The 24,405-nt window shown below is 35.2% G+C and overlaps 2 protein-coding genes across 5 annotated transcripts in view; one reads left to right on the forward strand and one right to left on the reverse strand.

Moving 5' to 3' along the window:
• The window catches only part of LOC128215121 (phospholipid-transporting ATPase ABCA1-like), a 48,739-nt gene extending 41,921 nt beyond the window's left edge, over positions 1-6,818 (forward strand). Inside the window, exons 36-45 of the mRNA XM_052921842.1 lie at positions 165-418; positions 1,705-1,825; positions 2,329-2,510; positions 3,090-3,231; positions 4,060-4,194; positions 4,490-4,593; positions 4,721-4,813; positions 5,200-5,440; positions 6,277-6,358; positions 6,616-6,818. Coding sequence (XP_052777802.1) covers positions 165-418; positions 1,705-1,825; positions 2,329-2,510; positions 3,090-3,231; positions 4,060-4,194; positions 4,490-4,593; positions 4,721-4,813; positions 5,200-5,440; positions 6,277-6,358; positions 6,616-6,818 — 1,557 coding nt within the window. The remainder of the gene's footprint in view (positions 1-164; positions 419-1,704; positions 1,826-2,328; positions 2,511-3,089; positions 3,232-4,059; positions 4,195-4,489; positions 4,594-4,720; positions 4,814-5,199; positions 5,441-6,276; positions 6,359-6,615) is intronic.
• A 9,186-nt stretch (positions 6,819-16,004) lies between these two features.
• Positions 16,005-24,405, reverse strand: part of LOC128214141 (phospholipid-transporting ATPase ABCA1-like) — a 57,296-nt gene continuing 48,895 nt past the window's right edge. For all 4 annotated transcript variants that reach the window (XM_052920425.1, XM_052920428.1, XM_052920426.1 and 1 more), the window contains exons 42-48: positions 23,665-23,799; positions 23,177-23,280; positions 22,952-23,044; positions 22,202-22,442; positions 21,831-21,912; positions 21,287-21,525; positions 16,005-19,532 (exon numbers count right to left, since the gene is read on the reverse strand). In XM_052920425.1, the coding sequence (XP_052776385.1) occupies positions 19,422-19,532; positions 21,287-21,525; positions 21,831-21,912; positions 22,202-22,442; positions 22,952-23,044; positions 23,177-23,280; positions 23,665-23,799 (1,005 nt within the window). In that variant the 3' untranslated portion in view covers positions 16,005-19,421. The remainder of the gene's footprint in view (positions 19,533-21,286; positions 21,526-21,830; positions 21,913-22,201; positions 22,443-22,951; positions 23,045-23,176; positions 23,281-23,664; positions 23,800-24,405) is intronic.

Below are 24,405 nucleotides of genomic sequence, written 5' to 3' on the forward strand. Positions count from 1 at the left end.
AAAAAAAGAAGTTCTCTGAATGGAATATTACTTATTTTTCTGAAAGGATATTTGTGATAAATAAAACGAGGTAGTATGTTAGGTTTTGATAATGACTTCCCATAATAATGATATAATTTTTGCAAACATTTGTTTTCTTTCCATTACTTTGTTTGTATTTACAGGGGCTGAAGAATATCAACAGGCATCTGAAGCAGGTGTTCTTACTTTTGCCCCAGTACTGTCTAGGGCGAGGCCTGTTTGACTTGGCCAAGAACCAGCTGTTTGCAGATGTGTACGCCGAGTTCGGGATCAACAAGCTGTCCAACCCATTAAAATGGGACATCGTGGGCAGGAACCTGTTCTGTATGTTCATGCTGGGCATTCTCTTCTTCATTATCAACCTGCTGATTGAGTACAGGTTATTCCTACATTCCAGGTACTAAAATCTTAAATTTACATGATGTATTCTGAATTCAACGATTCATCACATAAGCGAAGTCATTCTAACATTCGCTACATTTTAAAGAATCGTTAAAATAACAATTGTTCAATTACCATGACTGAGTCATTAAATGTTCAGTTGTTTTCAACAATTTAGCAAGTTTTGTTATGTAACAAAATCGTTAAAATAGCGAAATCAAATCAACTATGGATCGATTTATAATCCACTTAACACTGTTTCCAATATGGACGACTTAGCAGACATATCTGAAAAGAAGAAGCAAACATATAATTTCACTGTGATTTATATTTATAGTCCATACATAACAGACAGTAAAAGTACGCTCGATGCTAATTTGAGACTTAAAGATGCACTCTTTTTCCCAAATAAGATTTACCACAATTATTTATATTTTTTTAATATTCCAAAAAGGATGAATAAATGTCGAAAACAATGGTTCTTAGAAGGATACCGAGTTTAATTTGAAAGAAATGAGTATAAAACACGGTATTTCTACCTTATGAGACTATAGTAGACCACAGTAAATCTTTTAGGACTCACCAATCATTTAATATTTTTGCGTGTTCAGCTATTAAAAATACGGTTACAATCTTGTTATAAGTAATTAACATTTTCCATAAATTCATTATTTAGTAAGTAGTTAAAGGTGTATCAGTCAAAATTGATGTTTGTTATACATGTGTATGTATTGATTTTGAATAAGAGTGCCACTTTAACTTGTAAGAGCTCTGCTTAGTCCTATGCTTCACAATTGAACAAATGAATTGACATCATTATGCACCAGTCAATTGTAACCACGGCCTCCCCAGGTCCGGGGTATACCGGGGATAGCCGGGGAAATTGGCCGTGTTTTTACCTTTCAGGTGGCCCCGCAGTGCCGGGTGAATGCGGTGGTCTTCTCTTCGCTTTACATATAGCGGGGAATGGGCCTAACCTAGGGTCCATGGGGTGCGGGGGCATTTGGCGGGGATTTTACCATCTGTTCGTCCGCGCAGGACGGGGATTTACGTCCCCGCTATTCCCCGGACCTGGGGGCCGTGGTTACAATTGACTGGTGCATTAACAGCAACCCAGAATAGTCTTGATATGAAGATAAATTGCAATCACAAAGCCATTGTCATTGTTGTTATATTTAAATGCGGGTGTGTTCATTAAAATCAAACAATAACTCAACATCATTTAAACGCAAGTGATATATCAAGTACACAAGTATCATTCTAAGACTTGCATCTAACTTCGCCTCGTTATCTGCTTTCTAGAATGTCAGCGACATCAAGGACATACCAGGATGAGGAGGATGAGGATGTTGCCAGGGAGAGGAGGCGTGTCACCTCCGGTGCGGCTAAGGATGATGTACTCAGGCTGGAAAATCTTACAAAGGTAGTGTCTCTGCGTCAAATTCCAAATTATATATACGTATTTTGGCCATTGTTTTCTGTTCTTAGCTTGTAAGCTATAAACACTTTCCCGCACAGTAGTATCAAAGATGCGACAGCCGAGGGACACCATTCAACCATATGAATTGTAAAATTAAATACATTTAAGGAAGAAAAATAATATTATTTCAATTTATCTCCTGAAATAAAGGCACAAAAATGCGGCAGACTTGGAGGCTGCCGCTGTCACTTTATTGTGACATATAATGATAACGTATTGTATTTTTTGTATATAGTTGGTGCCAACAGAGATATGATAGTTTGTTTATGGTCTGCTTGAGGCATTATTTTTTGATAAGATCAATGAGTTCGTCCAAAAACCAGCAACAAGCAAATTGTGTTTTAGATCTTCACATGTATATAAAGATACGTTTTAATCAGATGGAATTTCATTTTACTAGTATAAAACATCCGAATCCATAGTTTTTGTTGCACCCTCCACTGCAGATTTTTCCAAAGAGGGGCAGCAACAAGAAGCTGACCGCTGTTGACCGCCTGTGTGTGGGTGTGCCCAAGGGTCAGTGTTTTGGTCTCCTGGGGGTCAACGGGGCGGGCAAGACCACCACATTCAAAATGCTTACAGGAGATGAGAGGCTCACCACGGGAAATGCCTACGTTAATAACTACAAGTATTTGTCATAATTGTTTTCCCTTTGTACACAACTTCAGTACAGATAGTCATACTGTTATGGTATGTCATAATTTGCTTTCTCCCATTTATTTTACGCAAAGAGCTTGTATTCCAAAGAGTGTGTGTTTATTTGTTTGTTGTAAGTAAGCTTCTCTTACGCAGTGTATGCATCGAACTTATGCTTATGTCATTGTTACGTACATACAGTCAAACCCCGTTGGTTCGAGCTCGCTAGGCTCGAATTCGTTGTAGGCTCGAACTGGATGTAAAGGACCGTTTTCTTAATACTTAAGGTAAAAAAATCGCTTGGCTCGATTTTTTTCGAGGCTCGAGGTGTTTTCGCTGGTTCCTGAGAGTTCGAGCCAACGGTGCTCGACTGTATTGTTATGGGGCTAATAAAAATTAAGTGTCAATAAAGTATATCCAGTATGGTATCAAACTTAAATATTGTACAAGATCATTTCAATAAACAGAACTAGTTGGTTTGATTTATACACACATGACATGATGTGACATCCTATTTGATCTTTCGTTTACTTTATTTGCATTCAAGTTACCAAACTTTTCTATTTTCCAGTATTCTGAACAACATGAAAGACGTGCGAAAGAATATCGGCTATTGTCCCCAGTTTGACGCCCTGGACCCCCTCCTGACGGGGGTGGAGCATTTACGGTTTTATGCTAGGCTACGCGGCATATCGGAGACTGATGTGAAACATGTAAGACTCGTGTACATGTTATGTTTTCTGCGCAACTAAGATATACTGACTTATAAGTATTTTTGTAATAAGAAAAATCATTTAATAAATTGTGAGCGTGAAAATGGTCTAGTGGAATAGGTGTCCGCCTCTCACCCAGGAGATTTTGGGTTTAATCCCAACCAGGGGTCACAAGGCATAAGGTCAAAATGTAAATTTCCACGATTAAGGACACCATCTGTAATTCTAGGATTAAGGCAACCATGTATAACTCCAGGCATAAAGTCACCATATATAATTGCACACTCAATGTCACCATATATAATTGCACACTCAAGGTCACCATATATAATTGCACACTCAAGGTCACCATATATAATTGCACACTCAAGGTCACCATATATAATTGCAGACTCAAGGTCACCATATGTAATTGCACACTCAAGGTCACCATATATAATTGCACACTCAAGGTCACCATATATAATTGCAGACTCAATGTCAACATCTTTAATTCCAGACTTAATGTTACCATCTATAATTCCAGACTTAAGGTCATTTTTTTTAATTCAAGGCTAAATGTTATCATATAAACTTTCCAGGCTTAAGGTCACCATTAATACTTCAAGGTTAAATGTAATCATAAAAACTGCCCGGCTTAATGTCACTACGTATAAATCAAGACTTAATGCTTTTATCTAAAATTCCAGGCTTTAGGTCAACGTCTAAAATTTCAGCCTTTAGGTCAACATACATAATTTCAGACTAAAGGTCATACACTGTCTATAATTCCAGACTTAAGGTCAACGTCTTTGATTCCAGGATAAAGATCACCATCTTAAATTTCAGGTTGCAGATTGGGCGATCCGGCGGCTTGGACTGCTGCCTCACGCTGACAAGATCTCCATAAACTACTCTGGCGGGAACAAACGTAAACTCTCCACTGCCATCTCTCTCATTGGGAACCCCTCCGTCATCTTCCTGGTATGCAATGCCTTCTATTCTGGTTGTAAACAAATGCTGTAAGGGTATTTTTTCTCATATTTTAAGTTTCTCATTATGTTTCATTCGTTTGCAGTTATAGAGAATAAGATTAAGCTTATTTGTTTTCCATTCAAAGAGTTCTACTGCTTATTGAATTTAACAAAGAAGTGTCACTAGAAAGATGCAATCATAGAGTTACATACATTTCAACAGTAACCAATTGAATTACACTTTCCCCAATATGCTTTTTACTACTTATATTTGTCAATTGCCCCCCCCCCCCTCCCACCATCAGGATGAGCCTACCACAGGTATGGATCCTGGTGCCCGCCGGTTCCTGTGGGACTGTATCTCCAACATTGTCAAGGACGGCAGATCTGTTATACTCACTTCGCACAGGTATTGTTACCTACTATTTTGTTAAATCATTAAAAAGTTTGCTGTTTTATGTAAATGCTTTATTTCTATTTTATTGTGAAAAATGTCATATCAAATTGATATAAACTAAAAATGGTAACATTTACAGTATGGAGGAGTGTGAGGCATTGTGTGGTCGTCTGGCCATCATGGTGAACGGCAGGTTCCGCTGTCTGGGAAGCATACAGCACCTTAAAAACAGGTAGGCTTAGGAATCAAGCTTCAGGAGAAAAACTATCGATGAATGGTAGCACATACCATACATGAATACACAACAGTGTTTAATGAACCTTGGCAATAACTGAAAAACATGTTAAAGATATTCAAAAGTTAATGAAAACTTGGTACACATGGTTGATAACTTGGGCTTTAATAAAGGTTGAGTAATGCTCTTTTTTACTGAATACTTTTATTTACAAGATTAAGTATCGGTTATTTGAAATTTACAACTTAACAAAATGTATCGTGTTTTGAGCTCAATGTTATAATTTAGTTTCTTGTCGCATGTGTACATAACTACAACTGATTAACATACATTTTACAATTGCATGCTAATCATAAACAACCTGTATGTAAAATTTTGTCCAGGTTTGGTGATGGATACACAGTCATCATCCGCGTCTCTGGTGAATACCCGGACATGGAGCCCGTCTTGGCTTGGTTCAGTGAATATTTCCCAGGAGCAGTTCTTAAGGAACAGCAAAGCAACATGCTGCAGTACCAGCTGGGATCCGACATTAAGCTGTCAAAGTTGTTTGGTCAGATTGAGGCTGTCAGGGAGCAGTTATTGATTGAGGACTATTCTGTATCGCAAACAACTTTAGATCAGGTAATTGGAGAGTAGCAGATACTTTATACTGATGTGGTGTTTTTATTTTATTTCACTTTAAGCACAATGCTTTCTCCGCATGAATTACTGAAATCATTATTATATAGAAATCCATTTCCATGTATGTTGGCTATCAGGAAAAAGTTAAATCATTGCAAATGTTCATATATATGTTCCATTCTTTTTAGTTTTTATTCAAGTATCCTAAATGCAATGCTCGTCATATCTATAATCATTGAATCAAGTGTTTGGATGTCTTGTATAAGTATTGTAGATATATTCATTTTTTATTCTCTAAGACTTTTTGTTGTTGTATAGGAAGAATGTTTGTCTCATTTGGTTTGCTTGTTATTATTTATTTAAGTCTATTGATAAAGAAGAACATAAAGAATGCATCTCCCTCTCAGCTGCACTCTCACATATAATCCAATTTCACAACTTGTTTTGTCTTGGAACGAGCCATTTTTTGCGTAAATATCTGCAAATCAATGATAAAAGATTGCTGACAAAAAATCAGATCGTAGATTTACATATTTCCGTTAGAAAATTAATGTTTTATGGGCTAAACCGTTACTAACGGTTTAAGAAAAATGCATAAAAAATAATTTTCTTAACTTAAATATAATCTGCGATCTATTTTTTTTTGTCAGCAGTCTAATATAATTGGTTTTCATGGATTATCGCAAAAAAATGGCTCGTTCCAAGACAAAAAAATAAAAAAGTTGTCAAAACGTTCAATCTGTGAGAGTGCAGCTTTAAGAAACGGATACACATAGTTATGAATTTCAGTCTTATGTCGATCTCAATTACTTAATTATTTCTCCTTTATTTTCCAGGTGTTTGTCAACTTTGCCAAGCTGCAGACAGACCTGGTAAATGATGAGTTAGATGAGCTTCCAGCAGACCTTAAACTCCCGTGTATGCTAAATTAGTATATAATATCCGGTCAATGATTCAGCGTTTATTCTACTCTTTTTTTCTCAAAATTTCTGAATTCCACATCTAAATATATTTATTTTGCAAACTAAATCGATAAATCATCATCATTATTAAAACAAATCGAAAATCACGTTTGATTGTGATATGTTATTTGTTTTAAACTCCTAAAGATCAGAACTGCCAAGATGGTGTTGCTAACTCATTGTGCTTATTTGATATTTATGTTCCAGGTAAAGGGAATGTGTCACCGAGTGAGGCGGAAGGACTGAGCCTAGCGGGCAGTACCACAGGCTTGATTCGCAACCAATATCGCAACAGCTACAACAGTTTCCAGACCCGCAGGCCCGAGGCTGACGAGGATATTTTATACTTTGCGGACGTTTCGGGAATTAAGAGACCTAACTCATTCCGTCCTGGGATGGCTGATACTCCTTGCTGATAAATCGTTGCTAGAATCATGTGAATGTTTTTTCATTGAATTGTCTACAATTGTTTACATGTTTTACCAATCAAATTTGTAATATAACAATGAAGTTCTGCTTATATGCAAGTTATATTACTGTATATTTAAAGCATAATACCACTTGATTTGTGACAAGTTATTTTAAGCCATATCACATTCTACATTAAGTTATCTTACAAAACAATCAGAATAAAAAAATATATATATCTGGTTGATTTAGTTGCAAATAACATGTAAATGCTTTCATGCACATTTTTGAATGAATAATACTGTAATAATATGCTTCCTTGACTTCCAGGTTTAGCAAAAATAATGAGGACTACACATATGATGACGTCAGTATTGCGTCTTCGCGATAAAGTGCCCGCCCCTATTATAAAAAGTCCCAAACCATAACTTCGAGCTGTGATACATCTTGATAAAAATTGACTGAGTCCTAACATGTACTGACCACTGAGCAGTTACAGTGATTTGCTTCTTCATGCTGTCTTAACATGTTTCTACGTTCTTTTGCAAAGTTTCCTTACTTTTGTTTTAGCTTCCTGGCTTGAATGCCCTTTAAAGTTATCCAGTTTATACATGTTGATGTAAATAAAGAAACTTATTGATAATAAAGTCTTGCTTAAATTGATTATCATTTTATATGCCATGATTAAATCTCTATATACATGATTTGATTTTAACGATGAATTGGCACCACTAACGGGCGAAAACTATACACGCACCCACTTAGCAATTCTTTGCAAAGTGAGTTCGTTCGGCTTAGTTTCTGAGTTTTACAATTTGCTTGAACAGCATCATTCAGCAAAATTACTCTAAGTGATAAATCTATATATATATATATATACAAAATGTAAATATTATTTTCAAAGAATCTGATGTTTTTCGTATTAAAAAGACCGTATGCAATTAGCCGTTTGTTCATGTTTTTCGCAACAAAACGTGTTGTCGTCTTCATCGCCGATTAAAACTTTAGTTTTAAATGTTCTTTAGCACCGAACGAAGAATGACAGACAATGTATCGCTTGAAAGCCTAAATTAAGTGGAGTACGAAGGGCAAGGTCTTCTTTTTTAACTTTAAAAAAGAAAGAAAATAACAGAAACATACATTGTGTGGTTTCAATAAATGTCGTGGTCTTAAAACCTTGTGGTGACGTCACATTCCTTGCTCTCTTACTCCAAGCAATCCATACGCTTAATTGTAAAAAATTGAATAATATTTAATTAAGACAATTAAAAACAAAAATATGATTCAATAGATCGAGCCGTACAGAAGCCGTACAGAAGTGTTTGCAAGACGATTTTATTGTGAAAACACAAACAAGATGGATAACCCCGGACGAATGAACTCCTGATATAATGGAAAAGGGAGTTACTTGCCTTGTGTGGGTTGCGGAATCATCGAGACCCCCCACCCGAAATTCTTGTTTAATGTAAAAGTTATTGGGCTGTTATTCGAATTTAGCACATGATGTTGAGGCTGACAGGGTTTTCGCAATACGGCTTGTTGTTTTTCTTGGTACGACTGTTTTTCATACACGTTGTATTTTTAGTTTAAATGAAACTTCCAAAAGGAAAACGTATACATATTTCACTTAGCATGAGCAACTGATCAGCAATATTTAAATTGCAGCCGTAGCTACAATTTTCTGGAGGTGGCGAATTATTGATACAGGGTCATTTCAGGGGATTTTACAGGGCATGCACTAGCGGATTTAGAGGGGGGCGCATCCGGCGCGCGCCCCCTCTAAAATCGTCAAAGTTTACTTTTTATGTCAATTTAGGAGATAAAAAATAATAAAATACGCCCATAATGCACCATTTCCAACTACAAATTGTTAATTTTTCTTGATTTCTTAACCCCCAATCCATATGCAAACAGTTTATGCCAAACACTTTCGGTTCAGAGGGAGGGGTGCATGTCAAAAGGTTGCGCCCCTAAGCTACGCCCCCTCTAACGTTGATTCCTGGATCCGCCCCTGGCATGTTCGGCGCTAATAATATCTTAAAATAAGTATACATTATCAATTTGATGATATTTACTTTTTGATCAGTGGCTTTCTCCCTGTAAAATTTCATTCCAAAATGATCAATACTTCTAATAAATTATTCAAGAAAAGCCTCTATTTCCGAGCTAAAAGGGGTCCATAACCAGTTCCAGTCATCTAGGTAATAGTGTTGGAAGGAACATGTTTTTTTGGGAGCAAAGGAAGGAATGAGTCCAACGCATCATTCCCGTGATGTTTGCTTTACAAAACATGAAGTTTGGAATGATTTTTGAAGGAAATATCAAACACTATGAACATATTGCTTTAATTCATCAACTCGTTCAGTTAAAATGTGATCATGTATTTATATACGAGAACGAAATGGCACAATGGTGTATTTCTTACATATTTTTATGTATAAACTGTATAACGTCCATCTGCAAATAAGTTCCTAAACATAAGTACATTTTAACATACAGTTAAACAAGCAAACGTGATTCACGCTTTTGTCGGAAATGCAATGCTATTCATCACATTAGTTAACGTCTAATGGGAATAATGCTCTTACAGTGCATGTATATCACGTGATAAATTACGTCATATATGTAACGTCGGAAGGCAACATTTTTCTTAAAATGAAGACTTAAATCAAACAGCTTTTCTTTTACTACATCATTTTAAATGAAACAAAGGGCAGTCTATGCCGCTTAAAAAGTCCCGCATTCGTTTAATTACCGGAGTTTGATAAGGTGGTTTGTTTCACCAAGTACTTCGAAAAACCTGTTTTCATAATAATGTTTTGACAGTGCTCCGTCAGACGGCCGTTTTATGAAAATGTCGAAGTGTTTAAAGAAACTAAACTCTCAATCAAACTCGGATAATAAAACAAAGACAGGGCTCCGTAAACGGCGTAGACTGCGCTATGATTCATTAAAGATGGTGAAGAAATAGTGAAGTTATCTTTGTTTTAAAGTTTTCATTCCGAGCCAAATGTTGCCTTCCGCCGTAGTATTTATGACGCAATTTATCACGTGGTATACACACACTGTCTTATCAAACGAGCATTTGTTTAGTTCAAAATAAACTGTCAGTGTCATTTGCTGACGGCCGTACCCTGAGATAGCGACACTTGCTCACTTGCTCCATTGAGTCGGGTTCTGGTGCTACGCCGTTGCCTAGACCGTTTTCCCTTTCCATTTCCGTCGCAAGAAGGTCTATATAACGAAGCTTTGCTGATCCGTGGTGTGAATCGACCAATAGTTTCAGCGTTGCGGTTGTCAGCTTAACCGATTTCTTTTTGACTTGTGAGGAACGGCTTACCTCACTTACATTCGATGCTCCACTGTCTGCTCTCTGTCTGAACAAGTCATCAGCAAACGATATGTGCTTTTTTGCGGTTATTGGTTTTAATGCTTTTACTGATTTATTTGACAAAAGGTTCGTACCATTTAAATCGTCTTTGACAGTTTCTGTGTCATCGGTGTTCTCTGTGCATTTACTATTACTACCAGTGTTAATCGTGTCTGGAGCATATTCGTCAAACATAGTAATTGATTGTTTTACATTGTCCGCCTCTAAGGATGTGTCATCTTTTATAAATAATGTTGCTGTGGCAATAGGCTTGGGCGTATTCCTCAACGATTCAATTAAAGTTCCTCCGTTTTTCGGTGTGTCCGTGTTTATATCTAAAAGGACTCTGTGCGATTCAACACCTGGTCCCTGTGGAACAGGCGTTCCATCACTCCTTTCTGAAATTGGGGAGTCCACTTTCATTTCAGGTACAGGAGAGTATACTGGTATGTTGGATACTGATTTCCTCCTGCCTGATTTAAATACATTCATTTGCTTTACGTCTCCGAGGCTCAGTCTACGATTTACACGGAAATTAGGTACGTTCTCCGAGCTTTTGGATTTGTTACGTTCAGAAACGAACATTCTTTGTGATCCTTTGACTTCAGTGACCGAATCTGCTCGTTTAATACTTGGCAACTTCTCTCCAAAGTCCATAGATTTCTCTCGACTTACTCCGAATGGGTCTGCGAGACTATGACGCCTAGTTTTAGCACGTGAATATTTCCCAGTTTGTATTCGTACAATTTCCTCGTCCAAATATTCGTGATCAACATTTGCAGACTGTCTTAGAATAGGCTCTAATTTAGGTCGCCTTAAATTAGGCGGTTCATCCATGTCCGAGTTTTCAGCTGAGCCTACAGAAGTCTTCCTATAACTACTGCCTAAACATTTCCGTTCGCTTTCGTAGTAATTAAATAAATTTTTATTTATACTCCCATCGTCCGCTTTATAACTGCTGAAATGATTTTGCACTGTATCACTTCCTATATTATTTGGAGGTTCCAGCTGTTTAGAGTTATCAAACAATATCTGCTGTTTTTGTTCTTCAAGTAGACTCGTGTCCGATTCCGTTAGCTTGCCCCATGAGTCCAATGAATACGGACAACTGCTGTTAACAATATCTCTTCCAAATGATTTAGCAAATGCAGTTGAATCGTTTTTGTCCCTTGTACTTGATCGACTATAAGCATTAACGTCCACTAGACGAGCTAGTCCCACATCTATTGATCCGGAACGGCCTCGCGGTGTCCGAGCTGTGTATTTTTCGTATTTACGAAGAAATGATCTCTCTTCGTGGTTCATCTGTTGTATCTTCTTCACTTTTGCAAGGTCCAAGTCCGACTTCTGTCGCTTTAAAGCCTGGTTTTCAAGAACGTGGGCACTGTACAGCTTCTTTAAGTTTGCCGATGATCTACCATCACAGTCTTGAGAGGTAGTATTCATGGCTGTAGGTATTAAAATACACCTGCGTTTACAAAATGTAACTTTACTTTAAGCTTTCCTGATATAAAAGCATTTAGATTCATACAATACCACAGAAGGCCAACACCAATCACATTAAATGATTACGATTTGTATTATATACGAGTGTACGACAGATTAGTATTGGTCTAGTAACACAGAGGTGTTTCTACAGACGAAAGAAACCTGGACATGACATATGATTGACAGGATAGCAGTAACATAAATCTTAAGTGGAAACTAATTCTAATGGCTGTGGTTAAATTTGAAAAAAAATATACACTCGTCGTTTGTTTTCATTTGCTTTTATTATAGTCAATTAAGAGTTCATAATAACTGAAGAGAAATTTGTTGTTGTTGTTGTTGTTTTGTCAAGTATTTTCTTATATTTGTATCTATTTAATGTATGCATAACATAGTTTATCTTCATAATTCTGTATGATATACATATCATACAGTGAAACCTACAGGAAAAAACTTTTATCTTTCATCATGCTTTATAAATTGACATATTACATTTACTATTTCAAGGTCAATTCCTTTTAATGTCAAAGTTAGGGGAAAAACAAATTAAGGCATATCCTGTTTATTTTTTTTATTTTTTTTTTCATTTTTTATTTGATTTATGTTTAGTTTGTGTCAAAAATCATTGGCAGAACTAAACGTTGTACTATCCTTAATTTAAAACAATAGTTTAGTGCTTAATGTTTAAAAGTTTTGAAAACGCCATGGTTTCATACCATTACAGAGTACCAAAGGTGGTCACAAGGTTGCTATTGCTGTAAGAGCCTTTTGGCAATTTAAGCCCTTATTAAAATGGGGTTTTATGGCACTCAGTGTGCTTAGGTAGTCACTGTTCAGGGCTTCATGAACACTGATTATTATAGGAAGAAAAGAGTTTGGGTTGTTTGGTACTAGAACATCAATACATTAGGTTGGTAAGAGACTGGGTAGACTTGAAGTGAATCTTCAGGCTGGATTGTACTCGTATATGGGCTAAATAGGTACATTGTGTGGTTAACTTGACTTTAGATACCGAAAAATATTGATTTGTGGTCAAAACTGCTATTTTTATTATAGTAATGTTTTGATTTTTTTTTCATATTAAATCTGATCAGAAATTATTAAGTCATACTATATATTAATATCGACTTAACATATTAATAACATCGTCGATATTGAACATGTTTGCATTTTGACATTCAAATGATTTTGACCTTGATTTCGAATTGCGGAGTTGTTTTTTTTAATTTCAATATGAAGCGCAACCTAAAATAGTTGTCATCTATTCATTCAGATATATGTATTTTTCAAAGTGAAACATTTACAGTGTACTACTAATAATAGGTCTCTTGGAGACAACAGTGTTTACGATTGTGAAGTTAGCTAAACATAAGGCATTGGGCATTGGACATTCAAAAATGAAAGTCGTGCTGTCACGACATTGGATATTGAGCTTCTAAAAATAAATGTCGTGCCATTTGGACATTGGATATTGAAAATTCAAAAATGAAAGTCGTGCTGGCACGGTATTGGACATTGGTTTTTCAAAAATGAATGCCGTGCCAGCACAACATTGGACATTCAAAAATAAATGTCGTGCTGACACGACATTGGTCATTCAAAAAAAATGTCATGCTGGCACGACATTGGACATTCAAAAATTAATGTCCTGCTGGCACGACATTGGACATTCAAAAATAAATGCCATGCTGGCACGACATTGGACATTAGACATTCAAAAATTATTGTCGTGCCAGGACCATAGTTCCGTCGTCCAAGATGAGATTGGGCATTCGAAACAAAGCCGGAATATGTTTAGTAAAGTGTTATATTTATATTGGTGACCAATTAAAATCCTGATATTAAAAAGGAATCGGTCATTTAGTGAACATATCTTAGTTAACGTCAGAGAATTGATAGTTGTCCAGCGGTTGATTTTAAACTGTTATAAAGGTAAGATTTACTATGTATACATGGCTAAGAATTTTTTGTTTAAAATGTATAACTCTGTTTACCAGCAATGTATTTTTGCATCAAATTCAACGCAGGAGATACACTATTTAAAACTTTGCGATCATTTATAAAATGTATTTGAATATACTTTAAATTTTAATGTCCAATGTCGTACTAGCACGACTTTCATTTTTGAATGTCCAATGTCCAGTGTCGTGCTGTCACGACATTCATTTTTGAATGACCAATGTCCAATGTCGTGCCCGCACGACATTCATTTTCGAATGTCCAATGTCGTTCTAGCACGACTTTCATTTTTGAATGACCAATGTCCAATGTCGTGCTGGCACGACATTCATTTTGAATGACCAATGTCTAATTTCGTATGTTTAGCTAACTTCACACAGCTGTTTGCGATCGCCTTGGATAATATGTATTGGAATGACACCCAATTGTTTTCATTACATCTTTAAAACATATCACTCAAATGTAACTGAACATAGTGCAATATGGGGGAGTTTATTTATGCAAACCATTGTGTTAGCAAACAAAATTTAAAACAAAATATCGAAAATTAAAAAAGAAGAAATTAGATAAAACTTTCACTGTTTGCGTGTTGTGTATTTTCACCTTGAAGTGACATTGACCTTGACGTGGAAGATGTCAGTTATCAAGCTATCTAGCTATATTCGCGAAACCCTTTCGGTAAGATAAATATCATAAACTTAAAATCAGACTTGAAAGTGCCCATAACTGCCACGTGTTACCTTTTCATGCTGTACAACACTAACAGGTTATCGAGTTACAGTTTGTGAATTCCAATTAGTAAATCACATAATAAATGGTAAACTAGAAACAATTCGCAAACGTGAAACGTTAACTGGTTATCTTATGGCAGTAAAATGGCACCATATGAAATAGATACGTACCATGCATTCAGATATTCCTTGCACATTTGTCGAAAAACTCTTACAGCAATAACACTATTGCGACCACCTGTAATGTAGGGACACGCTGGCGATTTAGACACATCGAAACACTTGACCCTATAATGCTGTTTCAAATGGAGTAGCGTACAACTTTCAATTCTGTAACCATTTTTGCAGTAAACTAAACATAAATAATATAAGGATATACAAAATAAATAAAAAGGTGCACAGTGAAAACCTTAAAAAATCACACTTTGACTTTTAAATGGCCTTGGCCTTGAAGTGGTTATTGTAACATGTCAATTAAAAGTTTACTGTCGGAGAAGTTATATACATGTGAATAATCACTCTTATCTCATTAATGGAAATGGTCATATTCGAACATAATATTTTGACTCAATGGAAATTTTATGGTGAACATCTTGGACGCTATATTGGATGTTTTATGTTAGCAATAGCCGTCAAATGGCCAAGCTCACTCCTAATAAACGACAGGCTTTTACGTATAGCATGGTATTAAATAAGTTGTACAGCAGAGGAGCAGTAATTTTTCTCACATTTTTTCCTCGCAATTCTGCATATAATTGACGTCACTTATAACTATTTTCCAATAGAGGTTATCAGTTTTTTTAAAGAGACATACATGTATACACTTTGACCTTTGAAGTAGTATTTCCCAGGGACATGTATAATTGGACTGCCCCGACAAAGCCATTGGGCCGCAATGAAAGCACATCAAGACTGTTATTATACGAAATGACCGAACTTGCGGCTAAGCCAAATCATAAATTCATAATATGTTGTATGACAGTGATCCGTTTCATAAGAGGTATTAGGGATTTAATCATCAAACGATTAACATAAAGTAGTTAACGGATTATGGTTTGTGGTTTATTCCATATGTTCCTTTGAGGCTTCAATGTTGTTGGCTAAATATTTTAGCAGTCAAGTGGTCTGTAATTCCAATTGACATTACAATAGTGAATACTGTAAAATCTAGAGCTGTCACTGAATGTGATTAATACAACCACTACACCAGTAGTGTGAGCTCTTTGAATTCCCTATATCCGTGATAAGTTACAAATTAATGTTCCCTTGTTCAGTTTTAAGGCAATACCTAAAAAACATTTAATACTTGTTTTGTGGAGAGATGTAAAAAAAAACATGCATAAAATGACCAAAGGGCAATAACTCTAAAAATACCATTCGCAAAAAAGAATGTTTCTTAGCACTTTCTCCTCAACACAGTCCATATCTTCTTAAGGTATTGACTTCAAACTCCATACACATATCAGACATTTAGTGACTTTGGCTGTTGTTCAGGCTAAAAACCACGTTTCCTTAAATGGAGTATGATTTCTAGAGGTAATCAATGAAATGTTGTAGGAGTTATCAACAAACGTTTTGAATATGACAAACCAATTTGACAAGTAATCCTTTATTTTCAAAAAAGTAGATTTAACAAAACGAAGATATACATATAATCTGTTTTAATATAAGAAAAACATTTATTCAACAAAGGACATTTGAAAATGCAAAAAAAAATTGTTTCTGTCATAAAAGAAAGTGTATAAGCATCAAGCAAACACAAAATTAATTAGAAATAAATACAAAACAGGAAAGGTATATGACATCACAGACAGGTGTTACCATACAATTAACAAAACAAGGATATGTCATAGAAAAACGAGAAATATGATATGATCATGTCTTCAAATAACTTAAGCAATTATTCATCTACATTCTTGGCAGACAACTTTGTAACAGAATGATTTATTCAATTGAAGATTTTAATTTATGCCCTTGCTAGTTCAATACTGATTCCATGCACAACAATATACACTTGTCTTTACTTGATCGGATTAAAGGCATATGTTAATATCATTCATCCTGTAAAAGTTATTGATATTTTTTCTTCGTTCCAAAAGCTATTGAAGATTTTCTGAGGGTTATTATGATATTTTTAATTATTATATGTTTCGAATTTCTTCAAAGGTGAAAAGAAACAAATATAACATACATAACAGTTAAACTTATAAATCAAAACATCATAATGCACTGTTTGCTCCAAAACGCTTCATTGAAGGTATCTGATGTAGAAGATCGTGAGTTTTGGACTTTGGTATCAATGGTGTTATGTGTGGGGGAAAAATATGTAAAACATATACTGAAAGAAATATCCCAAGCAACGCTTTTTGGCCTTGAAATATTGCAAATTAGGCTCTTTCTCATCATTTTGTTGAAATAAAAAATACAAACTGCAGTAATTTATCCCTAATGTTTTCTTCAATCTTAATGATTAAGCAATTCCGTTTCAAATGAAAGCATGATTAAATTGGGCTGCTAGGCATCATTATCGCCAATGGTTTAATGAAATGTCAAGTGCATTTGTACATCAAACAACTTAGCTTGCAGCTTGGATTGAATGTTATTTTTCATTTGTCATCCAGAATGAATGCTCAGCTGTATTTTTGCAAAACCATGAGGGAGCAATAATTAGAAACAATCCATATATTTACATTTTCCCCTTTCCATTATGTTTTTTTGTGTGTTTTAATGATTTTGGTTGTTATAATCTTCGCGATTATCGAGCTTTTTCAATTAATGTTTTACATATGCATGACCCAGGTCTTTCTTGCAAAACTCCGCCTACTGAAGTCATAAATGGTCCATGGGTTCATGCAAAATGAACGCAAATTTTATCATACTGAAAATCAAGTGCAAATGTAAATAGTCCTGATTATTACAAACATCATTATAATTATTACTGTCTAAAAATCTTGATTACGATGTCTTTGAACAGTGAAAAAATTATTAACAATTGTTTAGTTCATGCAAAGTACAGAAATACATTTGTATGTATGCATACTATTTTGATATTTTAATTTTCAGTAACAAAAGAAGAACATTACACAAACTTATGTAACAAACATCAGCTTGATGCCAATACAATTATGATTATTGTTAATTCAAGCATAAACAAATTACTTTTAAACTGTTTTGTTGGACCCAATATTTCAAACAGTTCTCCAATATCCAGGTATATGCAGACATAATGTCGTCTACCATTAAGGGATTAAAAAGAACTTGGGGTTATTTTTTTGATTAAGATTACAAAAAATCACATCTAATTAGGCCAAAATAAATCTAGCATGATTTAATCTCTTAATAGCAATAAAACTATCCTCTTAATATGCCAAAAATGTGTAGAACATATCAAATAAATAAATGTGAACATCTGATTTAATTGACATCCTGAGGCGTCTAAAATCCTTTTTGATATTTCAGTAGACAATTTTTGTTTCCTAATATAGTTAAGCTTTCCAAAAATAAACCATGAATCTACCTAAAAAAGAATTAAGATTTAACTGACATCCTAAGGTGTCTAAAATCCTTTTTGATATTTTACTAGATGGTTTTTGTTTCCTTATATAGTTAATCCTTCCAAACTAAACCATGAGCCTACCTAAAAAAAATGACCTTATAGACCTTATAATAATAAAATTTCAATTTCATACCTAAGTAGCACAATGTAAATAATGGCCAGAATTCATAAAACATATTAAGTCGTTTCATAACTTAAGTCAAATTCAATAGTCAAATTCAAAGGAAAGTACAAGAGTATTTGTATCATTTTAAACCAAATCAATGAAAATAAAGCATTTTACTATGAAGCGGGCTTATCATATCATAAATGTGATACTTAACTTCAGAAAATCACATAAGTTAGGAAATGTCTTATGATGTTTTATTAACACCGGCCCAGACCTCGACTGTCTGAGAAAAAAGAAGTCAAAATCAAATGCTGACTCTCACAACACTATTTTTTACAAAATATCTTGTTAGCATATTCAAGTACTATGACTTCTCTTGCATAGTGTAAGCTATATATTTAAAGAGGTACATGTTGTATATTTAATTTGGAACCTGAGCGAAAAAAGTCCCTACAGATAAAAAATATTATTCATAAAATGGTACTTGAAAAAAAAATACTGGAAGAAAGGTTATTTCCCGAGATGAGTGTCTACATGCCTTTTCAAATAAAAGTATTTGTAAATAAATTCAAATCTCAAGCCATTATAAAAAAGAAATAGTTTTATTCATATCTGCTTTCTAAAAATGAAACTTGATGGTAAATGCCAACAATATTATGGGTGCATTGGATATAATATTGATTGTTCATTATCAATAACTTTCAAACTTGGAGTTGCTGGACATGGAAATTGGAACTAGGAGCATTGGCACATTAGTAAGTTGTAATAAATGTTGATTTTAATCACATAACAGACTAAACAAAACAATATTTAATCATGTTAGTTACAAACACAAATCTTGCACAATTGAAAATGAAAGACTCAATATAATGGATGTGTAAAGAGATTCAAAAATAATGAGCACAGTACATATACATCCTTTAACTATCACTTCACTTGTCTGAAATTGCTTCAGTCAACAACTTTGAGTAAAGATATAAACATAATAATGATCATGATAAGCACTCCCAACCAATACCTAGAGGACACAGAAATTAGTCTCTTTGGAATGAAATTAATATTCATTTACCAACTCATTTTCGTTATTAACAAAGCATATGCATTATCATTAACATGGATATGCATCACTTGATACAGCTTACTAGAATAAACAAATGTATGTAAACACTGAATAAATCATGGAATGTCTGTTCATGATTTTTAATTTATAATAATGTTATTAACATAACAACTCTATAAGCCAATCCAACATGGAAACTTACAAAATACAAATACAGGAACTGTGGCACAGGAATTGTGGCACAAGAACGTAGAAAAATGTAAACTAATCACATATCAGCAAAGCCTGGTCTCTGCTCAATAAATCTCAGGATTTCAGTCATCTCTAGTCTACACAGTTCAAACTTCTGGATCAGGAAATTTTGCAATGGGACGGCCACTTCTCTGTGTCGATGCAATACTGACATCATCATCAGTGTAGTCCTCATAATCTCTGCTTTCATTATTTACCTGGGAAGGTAAGCAAGACCTTATTACAGTATAGTTCAATTCATAATGTGTTTGGCAGTGTTTATATGTCAGGTGCAATTAATTTCATGAGATGTATGAATCATTATTAGTGAAGATCTGATTGATTGAGTAGAAAACTAATTGCAAAATGTGATATGGATTATAATTACTTTCTACATACATAATGGTAAATTGCTTTATGATACGAGAATATAGCTTGTATATTGACCTTCATTGTAATGACACATATTAGATTGGAAAATGTTTAACAGTTATAAAGAGTTCAATGAAAAACATTTACATCAATTTGTTCTTTTATCTACACACATGTAAAAGGCTTGGGAGTGATATGCTTTGCTGCTGTTTGTTTACAAAGTAAACAGCCAGGAATTGAAGCTGCTATTTGGTTGCAAGGTTAACAGCCAGGATTGCAAGCTTCCATTTGGTTGCAAGGTTAACAGCCAGGAATGGAAGCTTCCATTTGGTTGCAAGGTTAACAGCCAGGAATGGAAGCTTCCATTTGGTTGCAAGGTTAACAGCCAGGATTGCAAGCTTCCATTTGGTTGCAAGGTTAACAGCCAGGAATGGAAGCTTCCATTTGGTTGCAAGGTTAACAGCCAGGAATGGAAGCTTCCATTTGGTTCCAAGGTTAACAGCTAGGAATAGAAGCTGCCTTTTGGTTGCAAGGTTAACAGCCAGGAATGGAAGCTTCCATTTGGTTGCAAGGTTAACAGCCAGGAATGGAAGCTTCCATTTGGTTCCAAGGTTAACAGCTAGGAATAGAAGCTGCCTTTTGGTTGCAAGGTTAACAGCCAGCAATGGAATCTGCCATTTGGTTGCAAGGTTAACAGCCAGGAATGGAAGCTGCTTTTGGTTGAAAGGTTAACAGCCAGGAATAGAAGCTGCCATTTAGTTGCAAGGTTAACAGCCAAGAATGGAAGCTGCTTATGGTTGAAAGGTTGAAAGCGAGGAATGGAAGCTACGTACTAGTGGGATTTGACATATTTCAGGGACAGCTGGGATTGGACAACACAATTACCTATTCTAGAGTACTACAGTACTGTTGGTAAGCCTTCCTGTGTATAATTTTATGAATGTTTTAGTATCTGTCCCACAAATATGTGAATTTTTGACACTTGATGACCCCATATCATGGAATCATTTAAAATAGTACAGCAAAGAAGTCTTTTTTGGCTTTCAAAGATGGAAAAATATGTCATTTTCATCAGATTTTAATTAGAATAAAAAAAACAATCTAGAAACTGTAATATCATAATAAGTGTGGTTATCTTTCAGACATTAATTTTACATATGAGTAATTTTTAAGCAAATACCTTTCAAATGCTTCTAAAATTGTATGTGGTCACCAAGCATCAAAACTTAACATTAAGGTTAATGGAGCCAAAATAGATATACATTATCTGCTGATTAGATACTTTAAGCATGATAATGTTTATAATCACACATTTTATGATTTTAAAGATTACAAAAAAGCATGAAATTTTAATAGATAACTTAATACCAGGAAAATCATGCATGTAAATTCAGCTCAGAAAGCTTATAACTTATTTAAGAAATTCTGAGTAATCTTGAATGCAAAAATAGCTGTCGCAACACAAATATAGGGGACAATGAAAAAGAGCAGAAGTAATTTCTATACTATTTACATATCACAAAAAAGAAAATAGATAAATAGAATGCCATGCTGGTAATATTAATACTGCATCTCTGTGTCTCTGTATTTGTACACTAACCTGATAAGGCAAACTGATAATTGGTGCGTCCATGGTGCTACTCTCAGCCATCACAGGACGGGACGAGTTAGGCCTCCTAGTTCGTGCCACGTCCACAAAGTGTAAACTGTCCTCGTCAGTCTCGGGCCTGCGGGGTTGGAAACTGTTGTTGCTGTTGCGATATTCATTGCGAATTAGGCCAGCAGTGCTGCCAGCAAGGCTCAGTCCTTCTGCCTCACTCGGTAACACATTCACTTTACCTGAAAAACATTGTTCACATGGAATACTTTACATTCTTAACCCTAAAAGATTTTTTGTATACATGAGTTTGTAACACCATATTGACAGCACATTTTAGAGCTAGTAACAAACAAACACCACAGAATCAAGTGTTTCATACGCATTATAAATAAGGGTGATCATCATCAAAAATTCCATCATAGTTGCTGCATAACTGTATTCTTAGATGTAGATTTAAGTAATTTTGAGAAATACATTTGTAAAATCAACATGGCTGACTGAAATTATTAAACAGTTTCATTAGATACTCATTTAGCAAGTGTACCCAGATTTTTCAGGTCTGCTGGGAGCTCATCTAACTCATCATCTGCCAGGTCTGTCTGCAGCTTGGCAAAGTTGATAAACACCTGGAACACAACAGACACTCGTTATGTAGCTAAAACAATCTTAAGTTACATGAAAATTATCACATAAAGGTAACTTGACTACAAACTGAAGAAAATGGAATAAAACAACACATGATTATACATGAACATATCATTTTATTTACTGATTTTTTTATATACATGTAATACACATTTCATATAATTGCGAATTTAGCATCATTTGAGAAAATGTGCTTACTGTGGGATCCATGCAATGAGAGTTTGACAGAGAGCATAACAATATGTTACATGTCTGCTTCTCTCCAATTACCTGATCTAGAGTTGTTTGCGATACAGAGTAGTCCTCAATTAATAACTGCTCCCTGACAGCCTCAATCTGACCAAACAACTTTGACAGCTTAATGTCGGATCCCAGCTGGTACTGCAGCATGTTGCTTTGCTGTTCCTTAAGAACTGCTCCTGGGAAATATTCACTGAACCAAGCCAAGACGGGCTCCATGTCCGGGTATTCACCAGAGACGCGGATGATGACTGTGTATCCATCACCAAACCTGGACAGGAAATATACAGGTTGCTAATGATATACATGCAATTGTAAAATGTAGGTTAATCAGTTGTAATAATGAAGACATATGACAAGAAGCTCTTCAAGTATATGAAAACATTGAGCTCTAAACACAGTACATGTTGTTAATTGTAAATTTCAAATAAATAATACTTAATTGTGTCAATATTTTATTTTAAACAAGAGCAACCCAGAACTAACAATAACACTCATTTGTTGTTTTTCAGTCAAAAAAAGGCATAACTCAACATTTATTTAAGCTAGAGTTATTCACAATATATACCACGTTTCATTAACATTTGAATATCTTTTACATGTTTTACTTATAGCAACATTGTTGTTGCATGCTGATGACAAATGATACCAATGATGACAATACCTCTGCTTTTTTCCTTGCTAAAAACTTACATCTAGCTCATTGAATACTATTGTTTATATGTCATATGCTAAAATCCATAGATATTTTTTCTCCTGAAGCTTAATTCCTAAGCCTACCTGTTTTTAAGGTGCTGTATGCTTCCCAGACAGCGGAACCTGCCGTTCACCATGATGGCCAGACGACCACACAATGCCTCACACTCCTCCATACTGTAAATGTTACTATTTCAGTTAATATCTATTTGATATGACATTTTTCACAATAGAATAGACATTAAGCATTTAAATACAAAAAACAGCAAACTTTTTTTAGAGATTTAACAAAATAGTAGGTAACAATACCTGTGCGAAGTGAGTATAACAGATCTGCCGTCCTTGACAATGTTGGAGATACAATCCCACAGGAACCTACGGGCACCAGGGTCCATACCTGTGGTAGGCTCATCCTGATAGAGGGAGGGGGAAATTTACAAGTATTAGAAGAAGACGGCAGTCGTCAAAAAGCATGTAACTTTCTGATTGAAAACAATGTTGCATTGTTTGGTAATGCTTCTTTCTTTATTCACTAAGCAGTAGAAATCTATAAATGAAAGAATATACTGAATCTTATTCTTTATAACTGCAAAGCATAAAAAATAATGATAGACCGATAATTATCTGACCGGACTGTGCATAACTGTTTTGATTTATTGATATTATTTGGAATACTTCTGTTTTAATCATCGGTTCCGCATGGTTTACTTTCAGGGAATCTGCAAGGAATCTGCATGGGTCAAAAGATACCTATATAATTACATTTGTATAGAAACAGAATAACCAGCACCACATACCAGGAAGATGACAGAGGGATTCCCAATGAGAGAGATGGCAGTGGAGAGTTTACGTTTGTTGCCGCCAGAGTAGTTTGTGGAGATCTTGTCAGCGTGAGGCAGCAGTCCGAGCCGCCGGATCGCCCAATCTGCAACCTGAAATTTAAGATGGTGACCTTAAACCTGGAATTATAGATGGTGACCTTAAGATTGGAATAATGGAAAATAACCTTAACCAGTGACCTTAAGCCTTGAAAATAGACAGTGACCTAAAGCCTTGAAAATAGACAGTGACCTTAACCATGAAATTATACAAGGCAACCTTAAGCCAGGGATTGTCGATGGTGACCTTAAGCCTTGAAAATAGACAGTGACCTAAAGCCTGAAATTATAAATGGCAACCTTAAGCCAGGGATTGTCGAAGGTGACCTTAAGCCTGCAATTATAGACAAGTGACCTTAAGCCTTGAAAATAGACAGTGACCTAAAGCCTGAAATTATAAATGGCAACCTTAAGCCAGGGATTGTCGAAGGTGACCTTAAGCCTGCAATTATAGACAAGTGACCTTAAGCCTTGAAAATAGACAGTGACCTAAAGCCTGAAATTAAAAATGGCAACCTTAAGCCAGGGATTGTCGAAGGTGACCTTAAGCCTACAATTATAGACAAGTGACCTTAAGCCTTCAAAATAGACAGTGACCTAAAGCCTGAAATTATAAATGGCAACCTTAAGCCAGGGATTGTCGAAGGTGACCTTAAGCCT

Source organism: Mya arenaria, chromosome 13 (assembly GCF_026914265.1).
Source record: "Mya arenaria isolate MELC-2E11 chromosome 13, ASM2691426v1".
NCBI classification, from domain to species: Eukaryota; Metazoa; Mollusca; class Bivalvia; order Myida; family Myidae; genus Mya; species Mya arenaria.